Source organism: Ptychodera flava, chromosome 16 (genome assembly GCF_041260155.1).
Source record: "Ptychodera flava strain L36383 chromosome 16, AS_Pfla_20210202, whole genome shotgun sequence".
Lineage (NCBI taxonomy): Eukaryota > Metazoa > Hemichordata > Enteropneusta > Ptychoderidae > Ptychodera > Ptychodera flava.
Genome location: NC_091943.1, coordinates 9,634,808 through 9,653,512, shown reverse-complemented (window position 1 = coordinate 9,653,512; position 18,705 = coordinate 9,634,808). Strand labels below are relative to the sequence as shown.

General features: G+C 38.2%; 1 protein-coding gene across 1 annotated transcript; it reads left to right on the top strand.

The window, feature by feature from the left end:
- Nucleotides 1-2,891: 2,891 nt before the first annotated feature.
- LOC139152760 (medium-chain specific acyl-CoA dehydrogenase, mitochondrial-like) lies at nt 2,892-13,234 on the top strand. The gene is made up of 11 exons (XM_070726087.1): nt 2,892-3,462; nt 6,061-6,154; nt 6,736-6,833; nt 7,161-7,230; nt 7,627-7,727; nt 8,354-8,434; nt 8,640-8,879; nt 10,189-10,329; nt 10,511-10,606; nt 11,380-11,628; nt 12,025-13,234. Exons 1-11 carry the CDS (start codon nt 3,421-3,423, stop codon nt 12,103-12,105), a joined length of 1,293 nt encoding a protein of 430 aa, XP_070582188.1. The 5' UTR covers nt 2,892-3,420; the 3' UTR covers nt 12,106-13,234.
- The last annotated feature ends 5,471 nt before the right edge of the window (nt 13,235-18,705 follow it).

Below are 18,705 nucleotides of genomic sequence, written 5' to 3'. Positions count from 1 at the left end.
TAGGTATTAACTTTTCTAAGTGGGGGAGGGGGTTAGTCAAAATTTCTGAGTTAGAGAGGCGGGTACTCAAATTCATCGTGGTTTGCGGGGGGGGTTCTCCAAATTTCGGAGTTTCCGAAGAAATTCCTTCGAACCCTCCGGCAGTAAATAATGACGGTGTCCTAAGTGCAACTTTTTGTAAGGTGAAAAACATTTTTGCACCGGTAAAACTTGAAGAGTGGTGCATTGTCTTCGTTTCCTAAGAATATGTTGAAATCACAATCCCGCTACGCACGAGATTTAAATGTTATTACGAGACTTCATATCTGGCTATTTTTAACTGAGGATGGCTTGGTCAGGTTAAGACCTTTTGTGCACAGTATGCTCGGTGGTATTTCCACGAGAGATGAATTGACCACCGAAATGATTGTTGTTTGGCAACGTTGACACCGCATTGAACCATATTTGTCAAAAACAACAATGACTACTATTATACCAGTATGTTGATATAAAAAATACAGCGTTCCAATTGATCGAAACGTGTTGCACAGTTGGAACAGTGCCAGCTCCCAGTGAGAGTAAAAACGCATTTCTGATATTTCATTCTAGAATTTCAATTGACTGTTGTAATGCAATAGCAATAAGCCACTTCAACAAAGGGTATACCGCTCGGCTCGGTTATTGACGGTTTTTGCTATGTCAGACACTTACATATTAGGTCACCTTGTGCCTGACGCAGCAGGGACAGGCGATACAGCGTAATTACGTGCACCTCTGATTATTGCACTTCGTTTATTACTCAATTGTCGTGATTCCATGGCTTTGGCAGCATATTAAATCCCCAATAGCTGTGGATTTTTATGCATTTTCATGATTTTATTTTCAAACCAAAGTTGGGCTGCGTTCAAAATTAACGATGGGGGGGGGGGGGGCTGGAGGAATCGCGTTTAAAATCTTATTTTTTTTCAGATCCCCCCTCAATACCCTAATTTTTTTCAAATGCCCCCCCCCCTCTCTATATCAAAATTGTTCAACTCCCCCAACTATCACAAGCACGCATATCTGTAAAGGATATGCGCGCAGACAAAATAAACAGATATTGCGCCATTCCGCTCGCAGATGTTCAACATTACCTGTTATTAGTACTTTGTAAAGTCATATTTCTAAGGCAAGTTCTTAAATTGATTCATTTTTAAATGCCTCAGTCAACTTTTTGGATTTATCAGACTGAGTTCTAAGCCAACTTGAGTTAATCCAAATCTGGCCAGGTCAGTTGCACCCAAAATGACGATCATGAGAGAGTATGCAAATTGTGAATTCTGGCTAATTGTCGTATTGTAAAAAACTGAGCAGATGACCCACCAAATATTTGTTTCAAAAGTACAAGACATATATGAATTAGATGCTACTCAAAATTGACAATATTGGAAGATTAAAATATTCCATCAAATAAATGTTTTAATCTCTGAAATTTTTGGTGTAATAATGGCAAATCTGGTTAAAAAATAAATAATTCCATTTTAATAGTCACATATTTTTTCACTTAGTCTTTACTGTTCAAGGTTTTACTTTTGTATTATTTTATGACGTGAATATTAAAATTTAAAAAAATTAACATGGTGATCCCATCTTTTTTTCCTTAATATTATTCTCATATGTCAGAAGTCTCCTGGTCTTCCATGTGTTGCTCTCTGGCCTAATCTTGTGTTCACTGTCATGAGCGTCATTTGACACAAACTCTTCTTCAACTACCATGTACATCAGAGTCAGAGCTATTTCTGTCACTGTTCAGGTATGCAGTAACAGTGACACTACAGTAGCAGGGCAGTATCTGATAGTGACACTGCCCGTAGGCGGTAGCTGTATTAACTTTGAAAATTTTGACAATCACTAATACATATTTATAAATACAGGCTTTGTCGACAAACTAATATTATGTGTATGATTATGCTGTAGGGAGACAGCAAGAAACTGTAGTTGATATATTATATAGAAATATTGCAAAACTCATCAACAGTTGCAGCTTCTGCCCTGTTACTAGGCTCGTTTGGTTTTTATGACAAATCACACGTTTAGATTTTTTCGAGATAAAAGTCATGAAATGTGACAAAATGGTTCTAGATTTTGTTAAATGATTACTAACATTACAACAATTGGATGACATAAAAATGGTATTCATTTTCATTGAATTACCTACAAAAACTTGGAATTGGAAAATGTAGAACATAAAAGGGAACCAAAAAATTTTCAAGTCCCTCCCTACAGGCAGAGCAAAATTTTCAAGTCCCCCCTCTACTACCCCCAAAATTTTCGAATCCCCCTGAATTCCTCCAGCCCCCTAACCATTTTTTGTGAACGCAGCCTTGGTTTGTGTAGATGTGCTAACTGAAGGACATGTATAGAAGTGTCACTGCTTGCTGATTTTGACCATGCCTACACATTTTAACAGGCTGAAAACTAAACGGGTCACGGTGCCGCAGTCATAAAATGGCGCCGCCATTGAAAAGTACAAAAATGCAGTATTTCCTGCACATACGTATCGTGATCATACCAGAAACAAGCATGGTGCCATTTACTACATTTTACAAACTACTGTAAGTTGTTTTAATAGAACTTTTAATGATCACCGAAAGAGTCTTTGATCAACAAAGCATACATATCGAACAGCCAGAATATTTTTCGATACTACACGAACTGCATACTAATAAGGCGTAAGAAAAAATGTTGACAAGCCCTCGGTAAATAGGGTAGGTCGGTCGGAACTTTTTTATTTATTTTTACTTCAGTGTGACACATAAAAAAAGCAAAATTCGGCAAAACCATGCGTGATTTTTAAAAATAAGGAAATAAAGTTTAGGATCGGAGAGGGTAGGTCGGGTTACCGGAAACACCGTGACGCAATTTGTTTCTATAGCCTTGTTGCCGTGGCCATATAAAATTCGTATCCCATTGAGCGGTACAGCAAGGTTTATTAATCCAACATCGCTTTATCAATAATATTTGCATTTATAGCCAAATACAGAAAGTATTTCATTGCATAGCACGCAATCAGCGACAACCCCTAAAAAGCTAAGGATGAAAATCAAAGGGAATACGTATGAATAGGCATACTACGCATGACCGAACGTAAAAAGTAGGACAGCGATATTCACTGTATATAGCAGCCATTAATCTGACGGGTAGTCGTGTCATGGTACTGTGCAACCGGCGCGACGGTTCAAGGCATATGACTTCATAATCAGACAGTCCGATACGACAGGGTTATTTGGCTCAAGCTTATCTGCAATCAAGTTACTTGTCGCCAGTAGTTGAGTGCTCATCGGACACACGCGCTAAGGTCATCCCAGGTCAAGGTGCAGAGTACAAAGGCAAAACAACCTTGCCGCCATATAAAGCTTCACACGAACAGATACGGAAACATAACTAACAGCCATCACCGACATGATCGTTCAACGGGGCTTGGCGAGTGTAATCCGCAACAAGGTAAGTCTTTTAACAAAGGTAAGTCTTCCTTTCGGAATGAGGTATTGGTGTTGAAGTGCAGTAACGCTGCAATACTTTACTTGCTCAATTATACAGTTAGGATTTAAGCTTACATTTACGCTGGATACCCAGGGTTACTTTGGTTGGTATATCGTCACGAGTATTGTACTGGCGTCTAAATTGATGTTATAGTACAGTAGCCGATGCCCCGTTTCTCAAGACATGGCAAGCAAAAATATTGCCAAAATCTGACCCATTTTGCCAATATGATCATAGTCTGACCCACTCCCAGAGTTGAATCTATTATTGGCTGCTCGAGACCAAGCTTCTAGACGAGCCCTGCCCTAAACATATAGTTCTCCGATATAGGCAGCCCTCCAGGTTGTGTGAAGACCATGAACAGAATTCGAGTTCAACGTCCAGCGCCCATTGAAACCCCAATCGAGGCCATGGCATTGCAGTCCATTCAGTACAAAGCGTAGGCTAATCAAACACTATAGGTTAATCAAACAATATAGGTTCCTGTACAGAAAAATCATGTTCTTACTACGGAGGATTCCAGAAATCGAACTCGTTATTGTTTTAGTCAAATCAACAATTGTCAGCTATTGATATAGACATGAGCGCACACGTCTAACCCCGGGGAGTTCAGTAATCAGCTTACAACACACACACACACACACACATGTATATATATATATATATATATATATATATTATATAATATATATATAATATATATATATATATATATATATATATATATATATATATATATATATATATATATATATATATTATATGTATGTATGTATATATATATATATATATATTATATATATATATATATATATATATATATATATATATATATATATATATATATATATATATATATATATATATATATTTATGACGTTCGAAAATCCTGCCTCTTTGAAAACACCATTTAAGCATAGACCCTCGAGAGGAAAGATCAAATTTGTTGATAGTGGATGTGACCCCACTTTCCAGGTCCTGCTAGTCCGTCCTTGAATTCTTCATTGTGACCTACTCGTTGGTCAATGAAAACTGTTTTCAACTATTTTCGATACACTGGCGAGTTCATGACACTTGTGCAAAGACACTATAAAGTTATTCGATCTTGACCTTGGCAAAGTCTGCAAGTTATGCAAAACACTTTGTTACCGAAAATACATTGTTATTCAATCGGCTACCACTGAAGGGGCTTTTGCAGTTCAGCGTTCAGCACATATCGTATTTTACCGGGATTCCAGGGACAAAGTCGACGGTCTGGGTGTTTTTCTGTGCCAAAGATTTCGTTTTTAAAATAAAATGTGAAATTAAAATTATGTTAATCCTGGCATAGTATGGGCATCATAAAAATACTTTCTGTACCGTGTGCTTAGATAACGAGAGCAACTGATGAGCCTTGTTCTGTATTGTTATCAGCTTGCAAATATTGTCGACCACGCGTATACAAGTTGACAGAAATAATCACAAACGACAGCGACTTTGTATCGTGGAGTTGTAAAAAACATACTTTTAATCGTAAAGACTGCCATATGTTATGAAACGTTCCTGGAAAGCATTCATGTCAGAATGTGCAGGCATTCCTATTGTTCACCTTTCACCTACACGTTCAATAAATCGGGAGAAATATTCATATAAGAGGGACGGCCCACTAGCAAGAATAGACTGTTTCTTCATAAATTGAAAAATATGGCTGTTGTATGCAAATTAGGTGATATGATTTATGGTTTGACATAATGCTACAATTATTTTATAATTTGAAATACGATGTGTATCTGGCGTTACGTAGATTTGTGCAAATGTTAAGCATCTCAGCAAACAATCTGATTAATACATTCGTCGAAATTTACTCAGTTGTACAGATTACTATAACAGCCACACATAAAAAAGTAAAAAAGTCGAACCACTTCCGGTCTAATTTTGAGTATAGGATAACGCCAGGATACCGAGGATTTTCTTGAGTCCTTGAATAAATAAAGTTCTATCCCATATAAAATTTTGAGGTCCAGGCATTCCAGAAGATTTTATTTTATATGCAAGGAACGCCCTAATTCGACGGCTTTATCTGACTTAAAATTGTCACAAAAATTTATATTTTTTATGTTGACGTTTTACCTCGGCCATCTCCATGGCAAATTGCATTTTGTTTCAGGCTTTCTACGACGAAAGCGTCATAATATCAGTCTAATATTGCAATTTGTGTCAAGGCAGTTCACCTGTCCCAGCTGGGGCTTTCAAAATGTACATACCAAACGTATCATGAGGACATGATAGATTAAAGCTTAGATTAATGCTGGATTTTTTTCATAGGAACAAGCAAGAAGAGAGCCTCCATCTTTCACAATGGATAGGACCGCATATCCTTAACGAACATCTTTGGATTTTTATGGATATTTTAACTGAGTAGCGAGTAGATGCTAAGCGATATTATAGATGGTCTATAGTTACATCGAAGAACTCCTATAGGAAGAACCGTCGGTTGTACTTCGCTCAGTCGTTTTATACTGCGTTCTTCGCAGCACTTCATGTACGCCATATTGTATTCTCTGTCTCAATTTCTTTCAGAATTTATTACGATGTGTTTGCTCTTCGACAGCGCGATTCAGATCGACTGCGTCAAGTGAAGAATCGAGTGAAGGACAGAATGGACTATCATTCGGTGAGAAAAATAAAAAACAAACTTATTCTTCCTATTGTTTCCGACACCTATCCTGAAAATATGGTAATCGAAGGCACAATTTTCTGCCAATGACATTGCACATGCGCAATGGTGGAGCTACAGAGAAATGTTCTGATTCGAACTCCACCAAAATCACACGGGTTAACTATTTAGCTGAACGGTGAAAACAAAGCGGAGGATAGACATAAGAATTTTCATGATGCAATGCAATTTTCTCATTCCTCTGTTACAATAAGTCTCCACTTTCTACACCAAGAACGTTGGATATGGTAATTCATCAGAACAATACCATGGCCATTGCATGACTTTTCCTAATGAGAAGATTTTTTGACGACGTGGAGACAGTGTTCAAATTCTAAAACAGTAACTTGAGTCTGTGATCCGGTGCAAGCTTCATATACATTTAATTTGCATTCCCTCTGAAGATTTTAAGGCAGAAATTTGAATGTCGACCCAAAGCATGCCAATGGAAAGATCAAAGTGTATGGTCATTCAGGGTAATAAAATCGACAGTTTACATGCGTATCTCATCTTATCTCCTCTTGTCTTTGACAATTTAGCACTTACCGACGAACAGTATCAGATACAACAGATGGTTCGTAAACTCACAAGAGAAGAAATTATCCCAGTGGCCGCCGAACTTGATCGGACAGGACAGGTTAGGCATTCCGAGACTTTGGATTTGTAATTTTTTATCTCAAATGTAGATGAACGTTTTTAATTTGTTCGGTTCAATAATCGCCATGTGAGATGAATAACGTACAAAGCTGACTCTTCTTGAGAACAATCCTCTGCCTCTGCGGTGATGTGACACGTGATTTGATTGTTTTGGAGTTTGTATATTATGATGTGATTTCTAACTTTAATGATCGCGTCATTGTTATTAGTCCGGTATAAAAGGTAAGAAATCTTTTGAATTCAAAAGAATTTTCTTGTTAATTCCTCTGCAAGTAATAATCGCAAAATTGTGTTTAAATAATTTCAGTACCCTATGGATATTATGAAGAAAATTTGGGAGCTTGGACTCTTACATCCAACGATAGCACAGGAAAATGGTTAGTAACATAATAAACACGAGCTTATACCGATGTCGTTCGAACATTGATGTAAAGGGTGACTAAAGCCTTCAAGTTGACTGACTGATTCATCAACCGAGGGCGCTTTCCATGTCATCGCTGTAACTGTCGTGCCTTCAAGGGTCACGTTTTTTCAGTGTCTATCAACCTTCAACATCGGTAAAGTTCTTGAGTGCAAACCGTGTAGAACATCGTGCTCTATGACAAGTTGAATATGGCTATACGTGTACGGGAATATGTGCTGGTCCGCAATACATTTATGGATACGCGATGGACGTTTGTTTTTATTTACAAAGTCGAGACAAAGACAAGAAACACAAAAAATGGGAAGGGGCTGCATCCGAAATTCCTAACTTCCTATTATCGCACGAACAGGTGGGCCAGGTTTAGGAATATTAGATTGGAGTATAATTACCGAAGAAATAGCATATGGATGTTCTGGACTTGCCACGGCTTACAGCGCCTCAACTCTCGGGGTAGGTGTTCTCCTAACAAGATAAATACTACATATATTTTATGAATGGTTGGATACACAATACACACATACATAATACATACATACATCACATACATAATACATACATACATACAATATATATATATATATATATATATATATATATATATATATATATATATATATATATATATATATATATATATATATATATATATATATATATATATATGATCAGTGGCTTGGTGTCAATTCAGACAATGTATAGTGCTCGATGCGTTTCCGCAGGGCATAGGTATTGCTAGACGTGGAACTTGTCGTGATTACTCTACAGACTGTTTCATGCGCTTGGCAATCGTCAGGACGATTGCCAAGCGCATGAAACAGTCTGTAGAGTAATTACGACAAGTTCCACGTCTAGATATATATATATATATATATATATATATATATATATATATATATATATATATATATATATATATATATATATATATATAAACAATCATATGTGTGCGCACGCTTGACTTTGTTTGTGTGTTTGTGTGTATGAGTGTTCAGCACTATTACGCACTATTGTAAGAACAAATAGCATATGGTAATTCCAGTGTGATTACAGATGTTGCTTTTTACCTTCGACCAAAGCTAACTCCCGTCTTACTGGCTGGCAATAAGGAGCAGAAGAAAAAGTATGTAGCAAGGTTGATGGAAGAACCACTTCTATGTGTGAGTATAAATTCTAGTGCACCGAATTCACTGTACTGTACTGTATTGAGGGATTAACAACACTTGACGACTTGAATGTTGAACTTGAAATGAATAATTGACATTTCTTTCGCCCCGAGAGCTGATATGGTCAGTCGATATGTAATTGTGTGACCTCGATTGAGGAAACTATGGTAAACCCGAGGTACATGTCTTATATAAACAGGCATATGCAGTGACGGAGCCCGGTGCAGGTTCAGATGTCGCGGGAATCCAGACGAGAGCTGTGAAAAAGGGAGACGAGTACGTCATCAATGGACAGAAGATGTGGATTACCAATGGTGGAGTTGCAAACTGGTACTTTGTGTTGGCAAGAACTGACCCTGACCCTAAAGCGAAAGCAGGCGGTGCATTTACAGGGTTCATTGTGGATGCAGATACCCCAGGCGTGCAACCAGGCAAGAAGGTACACAGTCTCATTGCCAAATATTTTATATTTGAAGTTTCAAAATCTTCTTGCAAGTCTTGCTCAATGAAGACAGAATCAAACTTGAAAAATGTGAAATTGGAAAACATACCGGTGAACGTCACCAGCACTGTTATACTCTTTTTCCGAAATGTCAGAGAAGTAGATTACGCCTTTCTTTCCGGAGAACTTCGACTCAAATTAAATGGAGAAATGTCCACGTGTATAGATGATTGATACAACCAGACGAGATCTTTTAACGGACCAATCCGAATTAAGGTCTTCCTCATAATGCAGATGTTCTCTTCAGTAGCCATCGCTTAATTATATGTAAATTAGTATTGATCGCCGTGTTACCATTTACCGGAATAAATTAGAAAGATCAATTTGATATAATGTTAGTAGAAGTCAGAAATGACACGCGTTACTGTGGTTTAACAATGAAAATCTCAAACTTTTGGTCAGAAGCCCTTAAACATCACTCGGCTTACGGCCTCGCGAAGTTTCTGACCAAAGTGTGAGGTTTCCATAGAAACCACTTCAACTCGTACCATTGGCTGTGAAAATGAAGCTACGTGCATGTCACCGGAGTAAGGCTACGTCTTGAACATGACAAAACCATGTCAGGAAACCAAACTGGCACTCAATATTGCGAAACAATTTCGTTCGCCTGTTTGTTTGTTTTTTGTTTGTTTGTTTGTGTTTGCTTGTTTACTGTCCGAATAATTCATCATCAATTATCATTGGTCCTTTACACTTTTCATGTCACTGCTTTAACGAACAAATTTTCGCCCTGAACTTCATTATCCATGGAAACAAATGTGTCGAATGTATGAAAATTTTGTTAGCTTTGAAGTGAGGTAAATGTGCATATGATAAGAACATCAGGTCTTTGCGAGGCGTTTTATTCCATGCAAGCTCCAAGGGACAAAGTTGCAGTCGTTTTAACTTTTCTGGTCATGTTTTTATGAGAAGTTCAGCTGCTCATGTTGAACTGTCTATCATCAGGGCTTCGACCACACCTTGTGTATTCACATCAATTGAATGTGCTGATGACATAAATTATGTCATTGAGGTTTTTACTGCTATATCTACGAGCGGCGAGGGAGTAAATATCTGATGACTGACAATTAAGCGTGTTTCAGTGAGGAGAACAACATGCCTAGTTGTTCGCTTGAAACAAAATAGTTTTGAAATAGTTCCTTCAAGAATTAAACATGTCATTCAAAGTTTAGGTATTTGGTGTTCAGCAAAAAAATGCCTAACCTAACTCGCCACCTAAAAGAATATTCATACTATTACCTAACAGGAAATAATGATGGGACAGCGTTGCAGTGACACCCGTAGCATCATATTTGAAGACGTTGTTGTTCCCAAGGAGAACGTTTTGATCGGTGAGGGCGCTGGTTTCAAAGTTGGTATGGGTACATTCGACGGCACAAGACCAGTTGTAAGTTGAGCAAGATGTTTCAATTCAAATGAACTCTTCCTATCCCTTTAAAAGAAATGAATGCAATTGTTCTATTCAAATATAGATTTTATTTAGAGCTTCTGTAAACATGAAGTCGACAAAATAAGGAGTGTTGATCACACGTAAATGCTGAGAGGTCAACTTTGTGTAATTCTTGTAGGTCGCTGCGATAGGCGTGGGCCTAGCACAGAGGGCCTTGGATGAGGCGACAAGGTATGCATTGGAGAGGAAGACCATGGGAGTTCCTATTGCACAGGTCAGTCAGAGGAAAAAGAGTCACAAACATGGTTTGCGAAAATTCAAACTGCTACGTCCCCGATGTTTTCTCAATTTTCCTATTCCGCCAAAAAACTGGGACTATCAAACTAGTGTAAGTCCGACATCAATTTGAAAATGTTAAAATATTAACGCATGAAAAAGATAGATCCTCTTTCGTTCTGTAAATCTAGAATACAGAGGATTCGAGCACTTAAACATGGTGCAGAAGTATAAACATTTACGAGATTGGATGGTTGCCCTGGGATGGGGGTTGCCCGGGGTGGGGGTACTCCACAAAGAGATGTACAGATGTGTGCTTCCCAAATGGAGCAATTATAACGAAAAAATCCCTAGACAAGGGTCAACTTTTAATCAGAAAACCCCTCATTATGTTACCGTATGTACTACGTCAACATAAAATAGAATTACGATAAAAAATCCTCTAAAATGACAGCCTGAGACAAATCACTAACAAGGGATCATTTTTGAATATACATGAGTCGATTTTCTTTAACTTGGGCGACACACCCCCGTATGGAAATATTACTAGGAGTACCCCCCCCCCCCTCCAAATTGCAGTTCATCATGAAACAGGTGCAAATACGAGCGTACGAAAATCTACACGTACTATGGACCTCTCACCCAGGAAAGAAGTTCAACATTATAGTATAACTATCACTTCGTAATCTTGAGTTATAAGGCAAAAAAGATAAGGACATCAGACATATTTTGCCTTACGCTGAATAAAGTCCGTGCAATATTCTGTTACAGCACCAAGCTGTTGCCTTCATGCTAGCTGACATGGCCATTGGCATCGAAACAGCCAGGTTGGCCACGTATCGATCGGCCTTGCAAACCGACCAAGGTGAACGCAGCACGTACTACTCATCAATCGCCAAATCCTACGCCTCGGACGTGGCGAACAAATGTGCCACTGATGCCGTGCAGATCTATGGTGGTTGTGGTTTCAACAGTGAATACCCGGTGGAGAAACTAATGCGTGATGCAAAAATTTTGCAAGTAAGTTGCCGAAATGGTTGGTTCTTATTTAAAAGAGTTTGGGCATAAGGAGTAAATAAGAAAGTCAAGTTTTTTGGGGAATGAAAAACATCATCTCCGCATTCAATCACTGATTAGAGTGTCACAGAGGGAAGAGTAAGAACACGCAAAGAAGATTAGGAGGCAGAAAAAAAGGCGTGAGAATTGCTTAATTGAGAAAGACATAAGTTACTTTAGATTTGAACAATAGAAGGGAACCTTTTTACCATTGTGACAGCTTTTCTTGGTTTAGCCATTTGATTTACACAATTTGTGGTTGATTTCTACATGTGATAAGACCATCTCATGAATGCAGTCAGTAAAATTTGCTGTGTTGGAAGAACCTACTCAACAGTTTCGACGTACCCTCTCTTTCAGATTTACGAAGGTACATCTCAGATCCAGAGAATCGTCATATCCAGGGAATTGATCAGTAAATTCAAAGCAGGGGGTCACTAGGAGGTCACGTGATCTATGTCATTCAGTCACTTGCGGTTGCCGTTGACTCGTCAACATGTATATTACTCAACAATGGACGAAGACTTTGCAGATATGAAAGGCATCAGGGATTAGCAGATGAAGCGTTGTACATGTCAGCTGTAAAATGGGGCTTGCACTCAAACTGCACTCAAACTGTCCAGTCACTGTTTTCTGTCTACACTTACCGTTAATAACAAAGTTTTTTTGCCGAAAAGGGGTGGTGATGGGGTGGATTACCAATTGTCGTTCAAAACAGAGAAATGTACAAGTGTGTTGTTTTATTTCTGTCAATGCAAACTTAAATGGGGATTTATGAACCTTTTAAAATCAATGGAAACTCAGAGGTGACAAAAGTAATGCCACAACAATGTCAAAACAAAAAAGAAACTTGGGTTTTAGAGGAATAGAACCAAATTGATGTAGTCCGTGTAACTTCATCTTTGGTGCAAACATTTTTTAGTTAAGGTGTTTCTACGCAACATATGGGATATTGAGTAAATATGGGGATATTTGTAGATACCACGTGGAAATTATTCTCTGTACTTTTTTGCTGTTTTGCTCATGATATGATAAGACGACCAAATCGTTACTTTTTTACTGATTAACATAATGAATGTAACGCAGGGTTGTAATATATATTTAAAAGTTCTTAAGACTTTTTCGGCGTTCATAATGCAGTTTATAAAAATGACATCGTGTCATTGATAACACCTTTCAGGTGGTATCAAAATAAACTTCGGTTTTTACTAGCTCATATATTATCACTCGTGAACCAAATGTAGAGCTGTGTTTTTGTTGAATGACATACATTGCTTGGATAAGATTTTTTACGAGCAATCGGGATATTGTACGACTCTTTTTACATGCATGGTTTGTACCTATCTTTCCCTATATGGGCATCAGGAGAGCAACTCATGACAATACTGTGGTAAGATATACCACAGTTAAATTATACTGCGAACAAAGCAAGAAAGTAAGCTCCTTCCATCGTGGAATCAGTCTTATGCATGATAACATGTTGATTACATTTCTGTTGTTGTGAATAAAACTCCAAATGATATCTCATTTTTAATTAAAGAGTTTTCCCCAAGGAAGGTGAAACAATGAAGCAGCAGTCACATGTCATTTTCTACAATGATGGTCATATAACCCTTGTGAATACTATTGATTGATTCAATCATCCGTCGATTACAAAACATGCCTTGGTACTTTTCTCGTCATAGTACACGAGTGTTCGATGATTTAGAGTAAATACTGTCCTATTTATTAACCTTTATTCTGCAATCATGCGCTTGACAATCACGTCAAATAGTAGATAGTTCGGTGGATTTGGAAAAAAAGAATACATTCTTATAGATATATCACAGCTTGTCAACAATCAATTAAACTCTACCATTGTGTTTGTGCTTGAGTACTGCAGATTGTCGGAGAGGATGACCTGGAGGTAAAAATTGCTGTCATTCACACAAATATACTAAACAGCTTCAGATCAACTTGTCTGCAAGTCCTCCACATTGTCGATTTCTCGAGGGGCGATGTACGACCCACTCTGAAATCACACTTGGGAGTCCCACCAATGGTTGACCAGTAAACTGTGGTAGAGGGCGCTCTTGCCACACCCCCTCATGTTGTTGAATGCTGACAGACAGAAAGCTGTTGCATTTTATCTGTTACAAAAAAGTTTTATCTACCGGGTGAAGTCATTACCAAAGTTGAAGTTTTCAAGGACTGAAAATAGACTATTTCTGTTCAATCTATCAAAAGCTTTTGTTTGGTCTAGATGATGATAATAAAAGGTTTAAGTGATTTATTGCACATTCTCTTGCAACGACAAAATCATCGCCATCTCTCGTCTTTGGATGTAACTGCTACACTGATCTTGGTTGCAGAGTGACTTTCCAAAAGAATTTTCTCAGCCGATGTAGAAATCCCTTCAGCAAGAATTTTACAGTCAACATTAAGGAGACATCGGTTTCTAATTGTTACAGTCTACCTTATCTTATTGTAGCTCCGCTGTCAGCGACACGAACTCATCGGGGTGTAGACCATCGTCCGTCGTACATCAACATTTAGCTTCTTGTCTGAAACTACTAGTCTGATTGCTTTGAGATTCGGTATGCACATTCCTTTAGGTGACCTTATTTAGGTTTGTTCAAATATTAGTGAAATTTACATATTTGTATTTTTAGGGTATTTTTCTAATGGTCAAAAAATTTATTTGAAATTGCTGTTGCGATCATTGCTACTTGATATTAAGGTTCCTTGAGCTTACGTCAGTCAGGTTCACATCGTGGTTTAATTTGCATCTTTGTAATTTTTAAAGCAATTTGTCATTTCTGTCAATTTTCTCATAAACCGCTTGTCTGGTAGTTTTTATATTTGATATACAGGTCCCTAGCAATGATCTCAATGTGACATATTGAAATCGGAATTAAACATGCAATTTTGTATTTTTTTTGGCGATTTTAGCAATTTTTCGATCAAAAAATTTGTTTCCCAAAAAATACTCGTCTTACAGCTTTAATATTAGGCAAACATGTTCTAAGGGATGATCTTAAGGTGATATGTTCAAATTGTGATAAAAATCTTAAATTGTGCATTTTGCATCTATTTTTTGCCATTTTTGTTAGGCCGTCCTGAAGTGAGCTATCAAGGATTTTCACCTTCTTCATCAACATATGTGTCACAAATAATTATTCTCTTCATAACACAGCGAGCTCTATCGGCCGCCAAGTCGCTTGTTTTGTAGATCTACAAAACCGACTCAATCGCATGTACACAGTACACAAGTAATTACATGAGGCAGGGTGAGAATAGCGCCCTCCTGAGAAAAGGCGGTTCAAGACTGACAGTTCGTTTTCCCTGAGCCAGAAGGTAAAAAGCGCCCCTTTTAATGACTTTGCAAAATTCTAGATCCGTTGATGCATATTCATAGAAATATCTTTCACCGATTTTTTATGCCGAATATCATGATACCCTCTCCAAAACAACTCATACACGAGGCCACGCCTTTAAAACCATTTGCTGATGTCTAAACACTGAAAGGTCGGTACTGATTATATATTGCAATCGAGCCATCCGTGAAAGGTCTGACACCATATATGGTTCCACATACAAATACGCTGCATACATGTGTACTACGACCATATATCATGTGGCGATTTGTTGCTTTCCGTTACGTTCGCGCCTCGAAAATTAAGCAAACTTTCAACCATTCTCTCTCAAACTCAAGAATAAAAATCAGAGGTCACCAAAATTACCCAATGTTACTTTACAGATTCATAAAATTCAAAATGGCCGCCATCCCTGTGTTATCTCTGTGAGGAAACAAACTTCCCGATTTTCACAAAACTAAGTCTGTGAAAACTTTACTTACTGCAAGAGGTTCAAAAGCATTTCGAAGGCGCCCTCTATACCCACCATATTTTTTTCTCTTTCTTTATACCATTACTGCATATATATCTTCGAGCAAGCATGGATAATGAATATTCGAGTTCGATGTTTGCATGCTGTTGGGCACCATTATTAATTATTCATGTGTTTGATCATTATGTTATCTGATACGCCGATGGTGAGGCTTACCTATTTCATTATTCAGAGTAAAACTATTTAATTGGTCAGGTTTCTACTCTGAACCGGAGCTATCCCGAAGCAATGCCACAGAGACCTCTTAGCAGCTTACAGCATCTTCATCATGACAAAAGTTTTATCGCTAGCGTTTTCGACGTCCCATGATCAATTATCAGGAATGATGCATTTGTTTTACAATGGCTTGCTAATGAGTGTAGGATTGGAAGTGTTGTATTTACATGTTTTATTTGCTGTTTATCTGAAAAATAACCATGTCCGGTGTCTTTTTTCTTATTTCAAACTGCTTAATTATGAGAGTCAGTAAGTTATCCTATGTGAAAGATCTGGACGGATTGAGGCGGATCGAGAGACATGACACACACACAAACAGATAGATATGCAGACAGACAGACAGACAGAAAGACAGACAGAGGGACAGTCAGAGGGACACATAAGAGTAGAGAAAGTTAGGCAAACGAACTGCTGACCAAACTGATAACAGAACATACATTTCCGTCGGTAAATGACTCTGAATGAATTTTTGGATAGAAAATGAATAGATGATAGACATAAGCTTACACTCAGACAGAAAGGCGTTTCTATCAGATTGTTTTAAGACATGGATGAGAACGTACACATACATACATACATACATACATACATACATACATACATACATACGTACGTACGTACGTACGTACGTACGTACGTACGTACGTACGTACGTACGTACGTACGTACGTACATACATACATACATACATACATACATACATACATACATACATACATACATACATACATACATACATACATACATACATACATACATACATACATACATACATATACATGCAGGTATGAACTCCCTCGCTTTTGGGAAAAGTGACTTTGGATACGGGGAAACTTTAAAATAAAGAAAATACTGTGGATATATACCCGGTAAACCACCAATGCCGGCGACTTTGTAATCAAATTCGGTCCTGCAAAATCAATTTCGGTAACCTAGTTTGCGCATGCGCTATGTCATGTCACCCATGTCGGGTTTTATTGACCGTATCATCTCTAACTTAATATGATTACACGTGAGTACCAAATGTTTCGTTTTTTCTAATAGGATGCGAAATCTAATTTCCAAATCGTGGACTCCCCAGGGAACAGAAATCATCACTGGCCGGTCTTCGCGCCACTTGTGCCGAAAATAGCAGAGAAACTCAATTCGGAATTGAGTAATGACATTGCAGTTAATCTATTGAAGTGATTTTTGGCGATATGACGGGAAAAAGACTGATATATTGCGAGACAATTTAACGCTACTGTCTCCGGTGCAGACTCACTAGATTTCTGTATTCGACTGGAATCGATACCGGTTTTGTTTTTGTTTTTTTCTGGGCAGCGTGTTCAGATCGTCAGTAGTTGGTCCTAGATATGTGTTCGGCTGACATGGTTAAAACTCTAGCATATTTATAACATTAAATCAGTATATATATGAATGAACATGCAATTTCTACACTATTTTGCATTTCCTTGAGACAACAGTTCTTCGTTTAATCATATTTCGTTACGGAGTTTTGCTATCGTCGCCGCCCTCCGTACTTAAGGTTAGGCCTATATGCGCCTCGAAAGTGAAAGACTTAAACTTTTGCTCAAACTTTCCTCAAGGAATATTTTAACCATTCTCTTTTAAAATCAATAAAAATCGGGGGTCACCGTGGAAATTTTAGTACTAGAGAAACAAGCTCAAGATTTACAGATATTTGAAATTCAAAATGGCCGCCAACCCAGTGTTAACTCTATGGAGAAAACAAAAATTTTCGATTTTCGTAAAACTAAGACGATGAAAAGTTTTTTTACACCAACAGCTTTAAAATGAACCCACATAAGTGGTAGATCAGAAAAGAATTGTAATAGTGTGAAAGTCCGTATATCTCTCCCGAGGTGCGCTCTAGCTTAATAAGAAAAGACAGCCGTTGTCACACATTGCAAGAATAGATCGTCAGATTTGAAGTACCACCGAAAACAGCAAACATGTTGCTGTATTGTACATCCTATCAAAGAATAGTATAAAGCATTTTAGAACAACAATAACAGGAAGCAAAGACCATCGGGCAATGCCACATTCCGCCTGCGGGGGGGGGGGGGGGCATCCAACGGACTTACGCGTGTAACAGAGACTGGTGTGGCATTTTGTCCGTCTAGAGATATGCGACTAAATGTCGGTTCTTGCCCCAGTGTCCATACTCAATCTAATTACACAGTTATGCTACTACATGAAGTTTTTTTTTCAAATCTGAACCCAGTCTGTTGGAATAGTGACACGGTGGACAGAAACAGTGTTTCGCATCAAGCATTTGTCTACTATTACAGTCCCTCCACCCACGGTGCATGTACGTAGATATGAGAGAGAGAGAGAGAGAGAGAGAGAGAGAGAGAGAGAGAGAGAGAGAGAGAGAGAGAGAGAGAGAGAGAGAGAGAGAGAGAGAGAGAGAGAGAGAGAGAGGAGGGAGGGAGAGAGAGGGGGAGGAGGGGAGGCAGGGACAGAAGCAAAGGGAGATCGCTCTCGTAACTGCCCGATTACTCAAAGTTTCATCAGGATGTAAAATATCTGGTGTGATTTTCATCACAAAACGGTCACTGTTGACGGACACACACTGTGTTGTCTCTGCAATATATACCAATATACAACTCTTCCTGCAACAAAAAATGCCAAAGCGCGACCTGCATTTTGACCGCAAAACATTTACCTACATACACTTTTGAATGTGTATAATTCATCATAAATTTCCAATCTTGATGCAGGCGAGTAATTGTTCAATCACTTCATACGATACCAACAGAGCTGCAAGCTTTCCACGGGAAGCCGAAACAAGGTTTTGTAAAATTGTAAACAAAGTTGCATCATTTACTGTATGGAGCCCTGCAGTTATGGCTACCTTTGCGGGAGGAAAATGATGGAACTCCAAGTTCACATAAATAATATGGAAAACAAACTGAAATTTTGTAAAGAACT